The 20,248-nt window shown below is 33.1% G+C and overlaps 1 protein-coding gene across 2 annotated transcripts in view; it reads left to right on the top strand.

Moving 5' to 3' along the window:
* Positions 1–497: 497 nt before the first annotated feature.
* LOC106478857 (outer dense fiber protein 3-like) overlaps positions 498–20,248 on the top strand; it is a 23,244-nt gene continuing 3,493 nt past the window's right edge. Inside the window, exons 1-7 of one of the 2 annotated variants that reach the window (XM_022382536.1) lie at positions 498–562; positions 7,238–7,361; positions 13,725–13,782; positions 14,301–14,548; positions 17,165–17,262; positions 17,688–17,828; positions 19,134–19,263. In XM_022382536.1, the coding sequence (XP_022238244.1) occupies positions 551–562; positions 7,238–7,361; positions 13,725–13,782; positions 14,301–14,548; positions 17,165–17,262; positions 17,688–17,828; positions 19,134–19,220 (768 nt within the window). In that variant the 5' untranslated portion in view covers positions 498–550 and the 3' untranslated portion in view covers positions 19,221–19,263. The remainder of the gene's footprint in view (positions 563–7,237; positions 7,362–13,724; positions 13,783–14,300; positions 14,549–17,164; positions 17,263–17,687; positions 17,829–19,133; positions 19,264–20,248) is intronic. The other variant, XM_013939431.2, reaches the window with a different exon arrangement.

Genomic DNA, 20,248 nt, shown 5'->3' on the forward strand with positions numbered 1-20,248 from the left:
CTTTCGGTGACTCGTGGAAGTTTTCAAACGCCTTCTTAATCTACATCTTCACGGATTTAATTTTAATAGGTATACAAAATAATATTATTACAAAACTACTAGAAAATTCTGGAAACATGAAAGTTCACCCTTTCTGTCAGCAAATGAATGTTACAATATTTTTTATCAGCCTCGTTACTTCCTAAGTGCCTCCCATTAAAGATTAAAAAAAGTAGAATAAAAAGTATTTTCATTTAAGAAAAAAAATTAGAACTTTAAAGAAGTAATAAAATGAGTTGAAAAACAAAACAGCAAAATATTTTTGCTAGAACTTGATGGGCGAGTCCAAATGCAATTTATATGATGTCATAAACAATGTTTTGCTTAATCAAACTTTCGGCAAATCACACTGAAGGTGTTTGTGACGTGTTGTCCTTGCTGCTTCTGGCAACCAATAGTAACGTAACAAACTCCTGGCTCGTAGGAGGCAAAGCGAGTAAATTCTTGGTTAACCGTGATGTAACAAAGAGACATATCGTAGTTCGATTCCAGAGTGAGAAGTTGTGAAAATATGGTGTTAAAGGTAAGTGTGTGTTAGGGAAGTAATACCTGTACGTAACGTGTATAATATGCAAACCTAAACTTGGGATCAGCTATAGTCCAGTAGCTAGAAAATCAAGCCTAAGATAAAATTAGCATCTCATTCGTTATACATGTAGATAAAATCTGATTTATCCTAATTACTAAGAATGATTAACAACTTCTACTCAAAATTAAGCAATCTACATAAAAATAGCTCATAAGTTAGCGAAACCAGTGCTGTGTAAAAAAAACAAAAAACTTATTAGAAGTACTTCATGCTATAAATCAATACAGAGTAAAACTAAAATCTATACAGATTAGACTGCAATGAACCATTAGCTGGATACTCTCGCTGTTCCCGGTATTTCAACACTAATCACAATTATAACTCGCGGGGCTCGGCCAACTTAGGAGAGCGAATAGTTTAAAATATTTTATAGTTAAAGAGTCCAAATGAATTACGAAAGTTGTTTTTTTTTTTGTTTGTTTGTTTTTTCTTGTGTGAGTCAAGTAATATCTTAAAACAATCCCTTCAGTACCGAAATAGGTTGAAAATAAAAACGGCTCATTATAAATAATGAGAAGTGTCCATATTAGATTTAATTAGGTGTAAGTTAAAATATAAAATGTTATAACATAAAATTATTATTTCTTGTGTATTTTTCATATGTTTCTAAACCGTCCAGATGTCACACTAAAATTAACTAGCGATACTATTTATTTGGTTATTTCTGAACTTCATCATTGCGATTTTCTAAAATGAATTTTAAATATGTATGAATGAAAATGATAAAGTTATAAAAACACGTTAAAACAAAAGTTAATGCCATCACTATTTAAAACCAACCAGTTACTGTGAAGTTCTAAAATACCATGTGTCAAGTGAGTTTATCTTCCTTTTAACATAAATTTATGTTATCTTATTCTCAGAAATATAGACTCTCCAAACGAGATGCTTATACGAATTTGACAGACGGTGCTTACCGTAAAAATAGGCTTAACAGTGTTACACAAATTTGACAAATGATTATTTCTCCAAAACGATAGTCTTCCACGAATTTGACAGATGGTGCTTACACGTTTTTTTTTTTAATGATGATTACTCTAAAGATAGACTTGCGTGAGTGTGACAAATAGTCCTTACTTTAACGATATGCTTACACGATTGTGGTAAATGATGTTTACTCTCACGATATATTTACACGCCTTGGGCAGATAGTGCTTGCTCTGACGATATGCTTACATGAGTTTGACAGGTGGTGCTTACTCTAACGATATACTTACATCTTTTTCTTAAATGGTGCTTACTTTGTCAATGTAGTGACATGGTTTTCTTAGATTATGCTTACTCTAACGATAGGCTTACGCAGGTTTGACAAATGGTGCTTACTCTAATGATAGGCTTATGCAAGTTTGATAAATGGTGCTTACGCAAGTTTGACAAATGGTGCTTACTCTAACGATATGCTTACACAAAGATGACAGATGGTGTTTACTCTGACGATATACTTATATGGTTTTCTTAGATCGTGCTTACTCTAACGATTGGTTTACGTAAGTTTAACAAATGGTGCTTACTCTAAAGATATGCTTACACGATATAGTAGTAATTTCTATGTTAATGTTCATTACTTGCAAGGATCTCTTCACTATAGTAATCAAAGTGGTATAATTTTTATCCTATTCTTTTTAAGTTGATGCATTCTTTCAAGATTAAACGTTCACTATCCAAACAGGAAATTGTCAAACTCTGATAACTCATAGCCATTATATTACATTCCTATAGCTTATGTCCTCTGCAGAGTAAGCAAGACTGATAAAATTTTGCGTTATAAAACTCTACTTCACGAACCACAGATATGTTTCATAAATTATAATTGTATACTTTGGGTCACTCTTTTTGTCGAACATCTTATTTGCGTGATCAGTCATTCATATTATAGAGAAATTTAGTCTTCGTTGTAACTCGTCTACACTTCTAGAAAAATTATCCTCAAAACAAATCCCACATACTGTTCGAAAGTGCTATTCGAAGTGTACATGGTTATCATTAGAAAAGATAATAGACTTACGTCAAACTGTCACATTGTTTTAAACTACTTGCACACGGAATTTATTACAACAAACAATTACATTCTACAGGGCCTAATATTGAGAAGTATAAATACATTATTTGAACCAAATGTCATCATAGTTTGCCCCTGGTGATTAAGCGGTAAGTCTTAGGGCTTATAACGCTGAAAATCGAGTTTCGATATTCGCGGTGAGCAGAGCACAGTTGACCCATTGTATAGTTTTGTACTTACCAACCAACAAACAAACAAAACCATCTCGGTTTTAAAAGACATCTTGAATCTTATTTTATTTAAAATTTTAACTATGCTCAAAGTTACATGAGTAGCATTTTAGCTAAAGGCTCCAGGTTATACAACATAACATAAAATGTTTGATTTAATAGATATTTCAAGCTAAACTTTTTATAATAGATAAATACATTTCAGGTTACTTCAGATACGATTTGCCATATTTTTTATATAAGCTATATTCATAATATTATTGTTTTCCCTCAGTTAAAAAGTGTTTAGGATTTTGCTATAAATACTTTTATTTGTGTTGAAAAGTATTCAAATATCAAAAATAATTCATTATTAGCTACTGCTATTCTCTTTGTTAAATATATACACAAATTATCAGTACGTAATTAATAATATATTTAGACTTGCATTTTAATTTCAATTTATAATCTATCCGATATTAAGTGATAGAACAAGTACAGATGTTTAAAAGTAGCTGAAAAAAAACTGAATGAACAAAACTTTCTGTATGTCAAAAAAAGTGCACTTCGAGAAATTTAAAATTTCGTAAAAACTATATGTATTCAAAAGTAATTTTTTATACTAATTGGTTGCATAGAAAATGTATTGTTGTTGTGATAAGCCGGATGATTACGAACATGTTTCTCAAAACAGTACCTTGAATTGCCAAAATAGCCACACCTGTTGGATCAAAATTCCTCCCTTTCTAAACAAACAACTTCCCGGTAGTTGTCCCTGGCCCGCGAAGCATGTCTGGCATAGTACACCTGAATGTTCTAATATTTACATCTCCGCCTATGTTGCCCTGAAATGAATTGTTTATTGTTCAAACTTGCATGTGAGAGTCCTCTATAAAAAAAAAATTAAAAGTAACTATTAAGGAGTTAAAATCGATAACGATGTTTACCTGACTGCATTTTCTCCAATATAACTCTAAAATTAATAAGATTTAATCATATAGCAGCGGTATATGCAAGCGTTATCGATATGAACGAATCAAGGAGTGATCTCTCTACTATTGTCCATAGTCGAAGCATCATAGATGAAACCTGGTTCATTTTTAAATAAAACATTAAACAATTACCCGCATATATTTACATAATACTGAATAGATTAAATTTTTATATTCGATTAGCGCTATCTTGTCATGCTACAAAATGTATTATATTGTTTTAAACCTGTATAGCCACAATATATTACTGAGATTTTTTTTGAAAAAATGCACCATAAAAAAATTCGATAAGAATCATTACCTTTATGTTTATAGGTTTAATGTCAGTTATATAGATCCTGTTATTTATACTGCCTTGCGCACATAATCAGCGAATCTATGCCTTGAAAATTGAACCATAAACACGACAGATTCAAATTACTATATAATTTATAATCTATTTACTCGCACCAGTTCAGAAGTTAGGCTACTTAGTCTAGTCACGCAAACACCCTCTACAGCAATACTGTGTGCATGAAAAATAATTAGGAGACAGAGGAACACAAACATAAAGAAAATATCCGATTTTTATATTCTTTATTATTAAAACTAATAGTGATGCTTTTTTAACATTCTATTGAAATCTTTCAATTCTATACAATGAACGGAGTGCTCGGCACTTGGTACAAAACCAGAATCAGAGTATGGTTTGTATAGTGTCGCTTGAAGTGAATTAAGTCATATTCTTAGTTGTATTCAAATTCAAAATGATTTCATCCTAAGATGTTGTCAACTCATCTCCCTGCAGCTCGGTATCAAGAAAGTTAACGATAATGACAATACGACCGTCTATATACTTATCTTATCAATATATATATTTGAATGATTGTGTTATTGCCTGTACGTATACACAAGATTTATGTGTAGTATAGACGTATACACATTAACAGCAAACATTCCTGACCCGTTTTTCATTGCGCCCAGCGGCTTGCGTGCTTTGACTGGGCCTACTTCTCCTATCCAACAATCATACTCGGCGAGTAAAAAACAAGTACAGACTGACCCGTGTAATCCAAAGGGGAAGGCCGAATCCTTCAGAGAGGCAGGATCTGCAGCCGTCATCATAAAAAAATGAAGTATAGTTGAAATGCCTGAAGCGTATTACGTTCTTAGTTTGTCCTGGTTTGTAAACCCGATTTGGTTAGTTGATGTTAGTGTTAGGATTAGGAGACAACGCAAGGTTTTTAAATCATACAAAAAATTTGATGAACGTATATAAATAAAACAAAATTATGTGGTACCTCATGCACTACTCGACATGAAATAAGAAAACATGCAGAATTTGCATGATTTCCGTGAATACTTTGCTTTGAAACTAATAAAGATGATTTAGTAACATTGGAACAAGCAGTGTTCAAACCCATTGCATTAAGGAAAACCTGATGATTGCGGAATAAAATCGTTAAGATTTAAAAAATATCTGTGGACAAAAGATACATTGTTAAACAAAGAGAAAGGGTTTAACTACAACTAGACGAGACAAAAAATATAAATTTGTACAATTCGAAAAGAAGAATATGATACACTGAAGAGGATTTTGCATATTATAGAACATATATATTGATATTAAGATTAAAATCTCTCAATAGCTTCTTTTTTTGGTGAGGTTGTTAGCAGTAATAACACAATTTAGCGTGTACAAATTAAGATAGTAACAAATACTTCATCCTAAAAATATAACATCCGTATTATTTTACTTCATTTAGAAACAATGTTAGAGTTCTGAATTTCGGTGCTGACAAGCTGGGTTCAAATCCGTGTAATATTACAAAATATTCCCCACACCTTAAGCTATGGGTGCGTTATAAGTCAGTCCCTTTGCATGAACGGTGGGAGTTAGAGCTTTGCTGACTAGCTGTCTTCCATCTGGTCAGTAGTTGAAAACAAGAGACAGCGGTAAATAGTCTTAGTAGCTTTGAAATAAGTCAAAAATACGAATACAGATTCAACAACGAGTACATAGAAAGATGAAAGTATATACCGAGTGACTCAAAACTCTACTGACAAACAAATAATTCGGAAATGGAGATGTGTAAGAAAATGATTGGTAGTGGTATGGATCGGTATATGGTGTGTTAATGGCGAGTCTACCCTGTGATAATATCATTGAGGTCAACTTTAAGGTCGTGTCCTTCGAAAATTTTATTAATGTGCATCATGTACCAAACTAGTCAATTACAAAGGTATAGACAAGAAAAAAATGAAGCATTTTAAATAAACAAATTAGCAAAATCGCTCTACAATAATTATAGGCATAAATGAGGTAAAAAATCTTTATAACGAAATGGTGGCAAACAGTCAATATTTTTGTTAAAAGTGTCCTAATATGACAACTGCCAATATAGTAACGTCATCACCAGTAATGGTTGCTGTTCTTGGTCTGCCCTCATTGAGTCTATAGGTGAATGGTCACGTAGTACGTAGCCGCTTTAATCTGATGTGAAGGATGACATTCGACATAAAACCTGGAAGCAGCCTGAGTATCTTAGTGATACTCTCCACACACTAGGAACATGTTAAACTGTTCTTTAACTGAATACTGTGCCATTATTTAAATTATTTGGGAGCAGCTGCAACACAATGATTGCATGCTACCTTTTGTACAGCCTTTTATTTTAATGCTTTTTAACCATTTAAATCCTTCAAAGTTTTAATGACCTGCTTAGGCAAAATTCTGACCGTGTACCTTAAATCTAAGTTTGTGTAAGATCATTTGCTTTGGTCAGATTTCGACACAAATCCACATAACGCCTATAACTCTTGTTCTTGAGAAACGAGTTTAATCATTTTTTGGTTTCAAATATTTCATTTTTATTATCCACATCTTTCTCATTGGCAGTTTGTGCGTATTATGCATATTTTAAAAAATTCTGAAAAATGTGCCTTGGATGACCTGAATGGTATTGTCACAGGTAGACCCACAATATTTCGTTCCATTTTACTAGTGATGCGAGTGGTTAAAACAGGTGAAATCTAAGAAGTTGTGGTTTTGGTTTAGAAAACATAGTACACAGCAAAAATACTTGCATCTTCCAAACAGCCCCCTAGTGGCTCAGCGATAAATCTGAGGGCTTAAAACGCTAAAATCCGGGGTCCGATTTCACGTGATGGACAGAGCGCAGGTAGATTATTATGTCGCTTTGTTCTAAAACAAACAAATACTATAATTTTACTCATAAAATTGAACTTTACTTTGTATTATTCAGGAAAGAATAGGATCAGTTTCTTTTATAAATATTGAAACCAATTCAGCTCTGTCGAATCTTGTTTTTATTTATTATTATTAAATTAAGAGCTGGTTTATGAAAAGCAAGTGTTGATAATAAATAAATGGTATAATGATTTTTTCTAACGAATTCTCTGTTGACAGAGCGACTCCCCCACGGGCTACTATGTCCAGCAGCGGCCCTGGACCCCAACCAAAAGAAGAGGTCCCATAGCAGCAGAGTACACCAGTCCAGGACCAGCTGCATTCACACTGCCTTCAACTATCGGTAGGTGGAAAATAATTGGATTATTTTATTCACTAATCTATACAACTGGTAACACTCTTTAGATCACCTACCTTACCTGTGCTTCCTACGTGAAAGATTAGTATCTACAATACTTCCTAAATCAGGAATGGTAATTGTTCTTGTTGTGTAGGTAGGTTAGAGTGTGAGGCAATGTCCTGTTAACGAATCACGCCCAAGACGTAAGGTCCTTTCACATACAACCCCATCCTATGAAATGCTGTAATAAATATATGAATTTTGATTTTAATACCTCTGCTTATCACCATGTCTCATATGAGTATTACACTCGTATAAAAACGTTTAATTTTGCCTAGAGTAATTTATTTTCATACTTTCAAGATTAGAATGTTGGTTTTTACATGATGACATAGGTTGGGACTGAAAACAATTCTATACAGTCAGTTTGTTCAGGTAGGCCATAAAAGAAACTTAAATGAAAACACTCAGTTTGAAAAGCTCATCCTTCATCTAATGAATCCTATAATGTGTCTATTATTAAAAAGTAGTCTTAGAGATTTTAAGTACGACTAGAGTAAACCAGAAAGTTTCCCCTGACTTAGCCTTCAAAATAATATCAATTCTAAATGTTATCTTTTGTAGAACACTAAAAAACTAAACCTAAACTCAAATTAACAATACAAAAAATTCGTTGCCGTTTTTATGTTTCTGCTATTCTTTGGTTATCATTAGTTGTCAATTAGTTATGGCATACTTACATGGGTAGCAATATAAATATTCCATGTAGTAAGACAGTGTAGATATGTTAAATAACTATGTAATATTTCTGTGTCTTTAGGGGTGGTACACACACATGTAAAAAATTTCATTTCTCGCGAAATTTCATTTATATGACTTATCTATACAAAATACACTGCAACCATTGAAATGTTACATTAAAATAAGGAAGAGGAAAAGCATGTGAAACTGGACGTGGAATTTAAGTTTGCATAGTTGTTGTGTTATCGACCTCATCGCGGCACGCACTAAATGTAAATAGTTTCAACTTTTATATTCCATGGTTTGCTGTATCATCTTTAGTGTGTTGCAAACATACATCCATAAATGTTTTTTTTTTTTAAATGCCGTTTTGTGTACATACACGTATACACAGAAAAAGTACAATAATGCATACATCTACATCAACTCTTGTATAACAGCGATAAAATTTACAAAGGATAATTGAGTGTCATCATCCAAAAGGAAACGTCCCCTCAGTGGGTCAGCGATAAGTTTCCGGACTTACAACACTCAAATATGGGGTTCGATTCTCCGCGATGCACAGATTGTGTAGTTTTGAGCTAAAAAAGAAAAAAAAACGAACGACAACAACATCCAAAAAGAAATATTCGATGCGAAATTATAATAGAAGCTTGTAGATATAAAGCAGATATAGTCGACTGTGTTCGTTACATAACATAAATGTATTCGAATGATCTGAAACAAAGTAAATAGGTTACTGATTTGACTAGATTTTTTAGTGGCAACCTGTTAATTACGGCTGCAAGTAAAACATAGGATGTACACGTGTATACACTGAGAAAAGTTTACAGTAAATATAGGGTTTCCTGTGTACCGGTATTTATATTTTGATAGGCTTATTATAGTACTTCTGTAGGTTGATATGGAAATATTAGTGCTTTGCGTTCAGACAGTACAACTTATGAAACGATTTTACAGCGGTCCAGTTACAAGTAACATACGTTGTAATAACAGTTGTTACATATATATTTCATGTTCTTGTGATAAACACATGGATAGAGTGATAGGTACATAGAATTACGATCAGTCGGTTAAATGTACTTGTAACCAAATATTTTATTAAACCATGTTTGTTTGTTTAGTTTTTTTAGATTAAAGATAACAATGTTAACAACGATAAACTCTTCCACTGATGAAGACAAGTTCACCTGTCGAGTTTTTGATTAATGTAATTTATCAACATTTTTGGTCTTGCGTATTTTCTACTATCATAGTGACGTTAATCATATTTCCTGTTCGATATTTACAGTTGCTTATGTGTTAATTTCTAATATGTGTGTTATGCGAGCATGCTGTGTCACTGTTGATAAGGTCTATAATTTTACGTACACGATAAAGCAACTTCTCGTGTTTTCACATAAACAACATCTATATGAATATTTAAAATATTTACATTTTAGATTATTATTGCAGAATTCTTATATAGAATATGCGTTTTCGCATCCTCGTTAATTGACTTTGATATATGTATACGTAAGTATACACATACACAACATCATAAGTTTTTATTTGGATTATCCTTGATATGCAATGCAGCAAAACGAAAACTACTTTATAACTTTTATGAATATCTATGTACTGTTTGGTAGAGAAATGAGAGCGTGCAAAGTGGGTTTGTCCGACATTCAATGTCTACGATGTAAACAAGAACAGGACAAACAAATACAATATGAAATAAAACAGAGTACAAAAACAACCATTACCCTGTCTTTTATTTTTTCCCAATATTGTTTTAAAACAACCCAGTTGCCCCCAGTGGCACAGCGGTACGTCTGCGGACTTACAACGCTAGAAACCAGGTTTCGACACCCGTGGTAGGCAGAGCACAGATAGCCCATTGTGTAGCTTTGTGCTTAATTACAAACACACAAACAATCCAATTAATACAGACTGTTTTTTCTATCCATGTGTTTGTTTATTTAGTGATGGTAAAATGCTGTTTTTCACAAATTTAGGCCCGGCATGGCCAGGTGGTAAGGGCGTTCGACTCGCAATCTGGGGGTCGCGGGTTCGAATCTCCTTCACACCAAACATGCTCGCTCTTTCAGCCGTGGGGGCATTATAATGTGACGGTCAATCCCACTATTCATTGGTAAAAGAGTAGCCCAAGAGTTGGCGGTAGGTGGTAATGACTAGCCGCCTTCCCTCTAGTCTTACACTGCTAAATTAGGAACGGCTAGCGTAGATAGTCCTCGTGTAGCTTTGCGCGAAATTCCAAACAAACCAAATGTCTAGTTTACAGGTAAAATGTCAGCCCCATGTAGGACACCATGAATGGAGTTAATTTGATGTTTTCTAAGAAACTCTATACAAATTTAGAGGACAAACGAACAACTACGATTCACGAAAGTTACTATCCGATAACGAAGCCCAAGGACTGACTGAATAAAGTCTCGCAAGTAAGAAGTAAGAGTAAATATAATGTATTTGTCGATAACAAATAAATCTAAAACAAAAAGTATTCGGTCAGCATCAGCCAATTTAATGTTATCAGTTTTCAACTCGCAGAGTTATGGTATGTATTGTTAGGTACCTGTGATAACTTATAGACGACACGGTAAGTTAGAGTTAAAATAAAGATTTTTAGGGCATCTTCAAGTGACATTAACGGTCAAGTCACAGCGGATTATTGCGTCAACCGTCGTTTACTTTAAGTTTAGCATCATTATAAATCTTACCTTAATTTCTCTGGTGTTGAATTTTCAATGAAACTACCTATCTTCCTAGTCTTTCGGGGAAGATTTTGGTCCCTTGAAGCGATATGACTCATGCCAAACCTACTTTCTTATACAGGCTATGACGTATGTGGTCTCTAACTCCAGGTAATCCAACCATATATGGATCTGACACACGTGACGTAAAATCCTCAGTCTGGGTCGAAAACTGAACACTGTAGGTGGGGGGTCACGGACTTGGCAAGACGCGTCATTTTCTAACATGATTTAACTATTTTCACCACTACGCTATTTCACAATGAAAAAAAAGAATGTAAAAAATAATAGTTTTTGAGCAAGCTTTGGTACTGATTAATTCAAGGGTTCCAATCCGCGTTTTTTTACACTATTGTTTGAAAGCTCAAATACTGAAAGTTGTAAGTACTGCTGATATATTATTAATGGTTCTTAATCCCGTAATTATTTAAAAGCTAACTTTCTGAGGGTTATTTATCAAAGATAATTCTTGATAATAAAGATAGAAAAACGACCTTTACACTCCAGATAATTATAAGAGAAAGTTTATTTCAACCGACGTTCGCCTTTTCGGCATATTCAGGCTACTACATAAAACTATACAGTTTTATGTGCTAGCCCTGAATCAGCCGCAAAGGCGAAACGTTGATTGTAATAAAAGCTTTCTTATAATTATCTGAAGTGTAAAGATAGTTTATTATCGAAATGTGCAAATCCCTCCAATATGCACTATAAATTCTGAAAGACAATGAAATATTTAATTGTTGGCCAAATAGGATCAAGACATACAGCACACGAAACAATTTTAATACACTTTTGAAATATTTGTCTGTGGATGGTAGAAACTTTGATGGTATTATACTTTTATCAGATTTAACATAACAATTTTTCGTACAAAGCTATAGATAACATATGCATACTTACTCATAATTCAAGTAAGTCTGACAAAAACGTAAAAAACTGTACTAACAAGCTTACACAACAATAAAATTAGGCATAAAATAAATTAAACTTTAAAATTCACACACTCAGAAGGTAGCGAAGGAACTAAAACTTCAGAATTAGTTCTTAGGTTCAATGCCAAGAAGGACATTATTTTTACGGTGTTCCCCCCACCCCATCCACACATAGAAATAAAAAAAACATCTAGCAGATTGCATAGCAGAGTTGACAGATACCGCTCTCAAACTCCTCCTGTTTACGAAAAAATAAACCCATCAAATTCCCTATTTATTGCAGATTAATCTCACAAGCATTCGCAAGACTGGAATCCATAACAAGCTTAAGAAATGTGTATTTTACTTCTTTACTTACATATTAGAAAAGTGATTAATGTGCATTTTACTGATATACAGTTGGATTTAATGACTAAATTAGTGCACAGAGATTTAATGTTCAGATCTTATCTTCTATATGCCACAAAATAGTTTCTATAGCGCATATCTCAAAAGCACGTTTTTCACATCTTTCCAAAACAGTATGAGTAAAATAACAAAAAAGTGAGGATTATAGGGGATGGAATATTATCTGTAGTCACTTCTGTCCATCACTGTCTGTGCTTAGGAGAAGGAAGGATATGCGTTGTAGTGAAATTTAAAATCAATGATATAATAGAGAGAGAATTTGATAAGTAATTAGAGAGAAAATTAAGAGAAGTAAACAAGAACAAAATTTCTGTGTTTCATCCCATCAAGAAGACTAGTCGCTCATGTTTCCTCCCATGCAATAACTCCTCCATTTTCTCCCATAGTTTAATTTAGAGCAATAAATGTGGATTCCCCACCCTGGTAATCCTGTTACCTAGCGACTTGTATTTGTTCTTAATTGAAGCAGTTAATGTGTTGGACTGTGGATAGAAGGTCCAAGGTTCAAGCAATGATATATGTCTGAACATGCCCCGCACGTTCAGCTATGGGAACGTTATAACTAAATAATAGATGATTATGCTAAAACTTTGGGTTGTCTCACCTGGCCATTTAACCCATGTGTTTTTCAATGTCATTAAGGTTTAAATGCCTAATAATTGACACTGAAAAAAATTGAGGTTGTGAAACTTATAGTTGAAAATTAAGCTTAGTTTTACCACAAAAAAAATTGTATATATATTTTTTTTGTTTTTTTTATTACTTTCCTAACCAGAAACAGTTATTAACAATATATGTCGACCAGCTCCAGGAGGTTTTTAACCTACTCGTTTTGATGACCCCAAGTCCTAGTTTTATTCTTACTGTACTAGCTGTTCAGGTGTAAACAGAAATATACTGCCCTAATTATAACAGGTTACATTGCTTATAACCCTTGTGGTAACTTTCAGTATTTTCCAGAATACATCTACCACAGTTGTTTGCCTAACGCCAACTGGTTGGTACCAACAACCTTGATCCTACAGCTGTAATGTTTTTATAATTTTGTGCATTAAACTTCCATATTTTCACTTATTTCTTTGAACTGTATTCCATTTACTACTTTAACTTTACATTGATATTTTTATCCCACTTTATATGTGCGTGAACGTTGGTTTCATGTATAATTCATGGATATTGGTATTTTTTATTCTCTTTCGTTATTTTTACACTCGTGAATTCTGTTCAGGCGTCTGACTTTTTATAGTCAGTTTGAGTTTACATCAAAGCATCTATGACACAAATATAAAGATGAAGAAAATTAAAAAGAAATCACTATAATATCGTTAGATAATAGAATTGCATTCAGTGTGACTATTACACTTTTTTCTTGCGTATTTGTGGATAACAAAACAAACCCAGTAATGTCCTTCTATGCTCTGTTTAATTTACTTTCATCGTATAAACTTAACTGTTTGCTTATGATTGTGTTGTGTGTAAAAACTAGACTAAATAGTGATTACTAAAACCACAGGTGCTCTTCTCTTTAGGTGCAGGAGGTCGGGAATTGACGGGTACAAAGTCACCAGCTTTCAGCTTCGGAATTAAGTAGGTCCCTTAGCGCTAAAAAATGTTTCTTAAAAATTTAAAAATTCATCTTTAACATAGTTTAAAATGTTTTTGCATCTTAAATTCTTTAAAAAATATGCAATCTTTAGCTTTAGTTTTTAAAACTTTTATTCATTATTTGAAAATCACATTTTTAACTAAATCTGATAATTCACTACGTAAACAAGCTTATGTTACATAAAACTACGTTTGATAACAATTAATGACTTAAATAGGTCACTTCGTAAAAAGTTCTGCTTGCTTATCTAAACTTTGTATTTGACATTGGTCAGGAAATATTCCCTCTAAATAAAAAAAGTTATTAGACATCTTTGCATCAAAACTAAACAGTACTATGTACTTGATTGTTACACAAAATGTTAGTGATTAGTAGGAATTTACAAATATATACATATATTGGCTGTCTTACTACGCTTAGATATGAACTATAACTAGCGTCACCGTAGAATAGTTATGTTTTAACTGCCCAAATAATACACTTATTTATACGTTTTCAGAACAGAAGAAAAGAGAGAGGTTATCAAGCCTGGTCCAGGCAGCTATAATATTTCTGGGATCTCCCAAAAAGGAAAGGACATAGTTCAGGCTCCTACCATCTCCGGTCGACTACAAGAGCCTGCACCATTCAAAACCCCTGCTCCTGGAGCTTATAGCCCTGAAAAAGCAGGCAAGACAGTTCTCAATGGATCACCTAGTTATACTTTTGGTAACAAAGCCAAGGATCCGAAGCAGGACAATTTTCCAGGTTAGTTAGCGTCTATTTTCTTGAATCCAGGAGATGTAATTACTTACAAGTTTCCAACGAGTTAATGAACTAAAGGTATAACCCATCATAATTAAATCAATAAGTTTTTATGTATAATCTTAATGGCTAAATGTTTTTTTTTTCAAATGAATGAATGGAAGGATGAATAGTAAGCTATACACTAAGCTAACAACCTAATAACAAAGTGTTCATCTTAAGACAGGAGAGCTGAAAGTATTACATGTCATTAGTACTTACTATTTCCTGTCCTTCTGGGACAGTTCAAGAGAAGGATGTTCACAATTCAAGCAGCTAAGGAGAACGATGAAAATTAAAGGAGAAATCATCGCTGGTATTCTATGATTCCTTCTCCAATTGGTCTAACTTGAAGAGTTCCGAAATATGATGTATTCACCAGCATGAGATCAGTTGATGATTGTTCTTCTGGGTGTAGAAAATGGTAGAAGCTGAAGAAAACCATTGAAAGAAGCTCTAGGTTGACTTTAGGGCTGGAAACTTTCAAGGCTACTTAGAATGCTTCTTAGAAAAATCGAAACTGTCAGGATAGCTGGGGGGGATTTCATTCGCATTCTTATTTTTAAAAAATATAGTATAATTATTTTAAGTTTACTGTGCAATATCTTCAATATTTTAGAAAAACATTAGCCAAATATAACATATGTGTTATGTGTATAAACACAGAACAGTATGTCTAGCACTGCAACTAGCATCGAAGCATGTAAAAATGCCAGTTTTTGTCTTCGGGAAAACAGTTATCGTTTAAATGAATATTATATCTCTAACTAAGGAAAATGTGGTCCTGAGTCTCTAGATCATTCTGGATGTATCATGGAAATGCTTAAGTTACGTCAGTCGAGAGTACCACAAAGATGAACATGATTAACTTAGAGTAAGACAAGTTGAAGTTATAGAAGTTATTTTATAAAATAGTGATGATTGTAAACGATGACCACTATATAGCTGGAAATATGTATCTTAGGTAGTTTGATAAAGAGGACCACTAATGTGGTGTTCAATATTTAATAAATGAGGTACGTAAAGCGAAATACTGTTTATCTTGTGAGGATTCCAAAGAGAAAAGACAGTCTTTTTTTACTCTTTGCTGAACTAGATGAGAATTATTCAAATAAAGAATCAGCAATTGAAGAAGAGATTATCCTTAGTATAGATTCGGATGGTGATCCAGAAGCAGATTTCCATAGCCTTCAGATTAAGGATTTTCAAGGATCAGGATCCTAAAACTGAAGTTTCAGGTGTTATTGACGTTCCTACTGATTAAGATAATTTAACATAAAAGATTTCTTCGCCCCAGCACCATAGATAACAGAATATATGCCCATCCTAAATAAACTCAAAATAGTAAGAATATTGTTCCGTCACTTGCAAAATATTTCTTAAGTCCAGCACAACAGTAAGCTGATGACCTAATTAGAAATAAATAATGTATTCAACACAATCTAAACTGCGACGTTTCGTTAGTATTTTTTAACAGTTTTTACGTTTTACGATTAATAACCTGTCCACGAGGAGGTAATCGTCAATGTTTTGTTTCTCAACAAGCTTGTGAGTCAATTCTCAATCAATCGCACGAGCATTCAATGTAAGCCTACTACTTACCAGCGTTATACATACTTTGATAATCAAACTTTAAAGTACAGCATATTATTGTGAATGTGTTGAACGACCTATTTTTGGAAAGCGCTCCTAATGAATAAATATTTGTTTTGACTCTTAATAAAAATATTAATTAAAAACAGAAATAATGGTGTATGCATTTGCAAGTACATAATAAAGTAACTTGTTCTCATTCCACTCCAGCTTCATGGCAGACTCACGAACAAGGAATGTTATTTCAGTTGTTAATTCACACTCTGTACTATTGGGTTGGCCAGGTATAGTTAGTGGCTCTACTTGCAGTGGGTATTGTGTCATTATCATAAAGTGATGATTAGCATAGAAATTAATAAACTAGGTTAACTGAATAGTTAAATGTTATACTAAAACCACATTTGGTGCTGTGGTTTGTATTGTAGGTGGTAGTAATTAAAACTGCAGGCGACATCGTTACTGGAACTAAAACACGTGTACGATGATCCCTTAAACTTATTTACAATAATAAAATGAGTAATATTACATATGTTACTCTAAATCTAAATAAAAGTGATCGTTAATCTTACATAATACTTACACCTTACTTAAGCTAAAAAAAACATAATTAATATACATTTATTTGTATCAAGTTATACAAGAAGAGTCAACAGAATATTAAATGTAACGAACTTATCAAAACTCTTCAATTAAAAAGGACAGTGATCCAGAGCCTTACCTTTGGAGGCGAGTATACTGATCTGGTCACTTTCTCCACCTTTACACTGGAGAAAGAGTCCTATTTATTCAACAGTATCATGCATAACGGAACTGTTTAATGAAGCTTTCATACTTGATCTAAGAACGTTATTAAGATATTATATAATAGTAGTTAGATATTACATAAAACCTGTCATATTATTTAATATAATGTCGCATTTCTGTGGTTGTGTTATTTCAAAGTTTCTATGTTTTATTCTACAAATGTCTATTATATCCCATAAATAGCTCCAAATTCATATAATGTGGATATATGGGAAAACACTCAACCCCAATCTCCCTCTTACTCGATGGGAACCAAATTGAATGATGCTACAATAAACAAGGTTAGTGATATTGTTGTTTTTAAGTTTTCTGAAGTTTGTTAGACCAGTCAGAGTAGACAAAATCAATATTTGTACGTTTCGCTTTGAATTTGAATTTTGTCTGGAAGAATAATTAGAATGGAGATAACTATATTGATTTCATAACAAATATGCTTATATATAATTAACTAAGATAGCTTTTTTGATTAAATAATTGTATTAGCTGTAACAAATCCCAACGTTTCTGTTCACTCAGTTATATATTTAATCAGTTTTTTCCAGCTAGTGACAGGAATGATACCAATGTTCCTTATGCCAGTGTAATTTAAAATGTCACGTCTCATCCTGTAATAAAATATTTGCTTTTGTTTCTCATTAAACTGTTTTTAATCACGTGTTTGCACATTTTAAAACATTTGTTTGCGGTATTTCTTATGTATATTCAGAACCCTGGGCCAGGATCATACAATATCCCTTCGAGTGATGTCTCTAGGGTTAAGTCTCCGGCATATACCCTCAGCCAACGAACTCCTATAATCACTGATCGTACCCAGAAGCCAGGTCCAGGAACTCACTCGCCTGAAAAAGTAAGAAACAGAGTAAATATGATATTTCTTCATTCAAAACTAATCAATACTAAACGTTCTCTGGACTCTCTTTTGTGCATAACTGTTTCATCATGATGACCTTTGCTTTGATTTTTTTTATACTTAGCTACCTTTCTTAAAACAATATTTAGTTGTTTTTTACTCTTTGAATATATTTTTCCTGTGAACAGACTCATAACTTAGTTTATAACAACAAAATAAATGTTTCTGTAAGAGAAAATTTTCATCTGCAATACCTTTAACTGGTACTATGTTTTAGTCAAAGCAAAGAACTATGTTTATAATATATATGTGTATATAGACAGAGGTTAAGTACGTTATATTGAAATTATTTCGAAGCCTCATCACGTCATTACAGTCCATCTTGCCACGTCCGATCATGTTCCATCTGAAGACTGTTCATACTTATAAAAGCATTGCAGCATAGTTTTCATTGCAAAATAATTCATTGAGTTGTCATGTCATAAGCATATTACTCTTTCCTGCACATATAATCCAGCAGTTTCCCAGTGTCAGTTTCAACAGGATAATCACACATAGAAATGCATATGCTGCATCCAGCGACTTGAATAGTATGCTTATGTATGGAATAGCAAGAATATACATTTCATTTTCCAGTTTTAGACATTTCTGAGCGGATATTTCATGGAAGCATGCTGTATACACGTGACTTATGCTGCATTTTCAGGTTGAGATCCTTCTATAATATATGTTACGTACTGTTGTGTGGGTCACGTGGACAGCTATTGCTACTGATCTTTCTGTTCATGGATTCGTATATGTTACATGACGCCGCAACTGACTTACCGCAGCTGGATACCGACTTGTTGCAGTTGTCTTTATAGGTGGTCCTAGAGCCCCATGTTGATCTATATTCCTTTGTTTTCCAATGACATTAAGTACAAAGGATTTCCCCATCTTGTAAATTCTAAATCTCCAACTTGAATACATCTTTACGTTCTGAGTGTATGAATATTTTGCGCCTGAAAGGGTTGTTTCATACCCTTCCCCAAAACGATCATTTTTCGGTAGAATCGCTCTACCTAGATAATGCTGAACAATATCAAAATTTAACTCTGATACATGCCGTTCCATCACGTCTTTATGTCGGCTGTAGTTATCAAATAACTTGCTGATTTGCATATTCAAATCGTTTTAACATAACGTACTTAACCCTCTGTACTTAATAGTTTCAAGTTACTCTGAAGCATAACACATTTTCTTGCATGGCCTTTCATTAACCGAAAGTTATCTTCTGTCCAATTTATTTTCCTATGCCCCTAGGTGTGGATTAATAAACAGAACTCACCTCAATATTCTTTTGGCATCAGACACACGCCATATATAGTCATTCCAACTTTTAAATCTTAGAAGCAGGCAAGCGTGATCATGTCCCCTTTGTCTGGACATACTGGTAAGATAGCTAAAAATTTGGAATTTTTTTTCCACTCATTCCTCCTTCTTCCGTGTTGATTTTCATCTTAGGATGCCACGAGTCTTAAAAACCATTGTTTATTATGGGCTACAAACGTATCTGCAAAATATATTTGATTAGTTTAATTTTGATTACTTAAAAATCATATTTATCACAGTTTTTAGTAGAAAAAGTCAGTTATAGCATACCTGAGCACAAGCTATTGTTCATTGGTAAATGAGTTTTAAACGTAGATATTCCATGCTATCGTGATTTACTCTTATTTTATAAAAATATCACTTTTTACAACAATTTATCATGCAACAATACATATGCATCGAAGTATCTTTGTTAATTTCAACATGGAACCCTACAGTTTTCATCTTGAATTTTTTCATAATCCTCTTTACCAAAAGAAACAAAATTTAAAATAGTCGCGAAATGTCATCAACTGAAACACCAAGCTTTATAAAACCCAAATACGCTTAGTGGCTCTCAACTGATACATAGGTACAAGTGTTTTTCATATCCTGAAGTGGAAAAAGCATATCATTATAAATTTGACATACTGAAGAACTACAAACAAAATTATAATTTAACGGATCTGAAATAATCTACTCTTACGTAGAAATGACAAAATATTACTATAACTCTAGCTTCATAAACAGACATAATTATTCATTGTCAACCTTATCAGCTGGTCTAACTGAATTAGTAGTTTTTCTGCGTATACGAAGATGTGATATGCTTTAAACTTTTGGAGATGACAAAAAATATCCAAATGTAGTGAAGATTTGTACAATGGACCTAATTATAAGAAACCACTGGAACTGAAATCTTAACCGCAAGCGCATAAAAGCACGTGTAGTAAAAAAAGAAAGTTTACATAACGCAGACTTGAAGAAAATGTCATTATTCATTGTAAATTTGGTTTTTTTGAGAAAAGTAAAGTCACCCTGTAGTTAAAATCATAAATAATATTCAA

This window comes from Limulus polyphemus, unplaced genomic scaffold, assembly GCF_000517525.1.
Source record: "Limulus polyphemus unplaced genomic scaffold, Limulus_polyphemus-2.1.2 Scaffold255, whole genome shotgun sequence".
Taxonomy (NCBI): domain Eukaryota; kingdom Metazoa; phylum Arthropoda; class Merostomata; order Xiphosura; family Limulidae; genus Limulus; species Limulus polyphemus.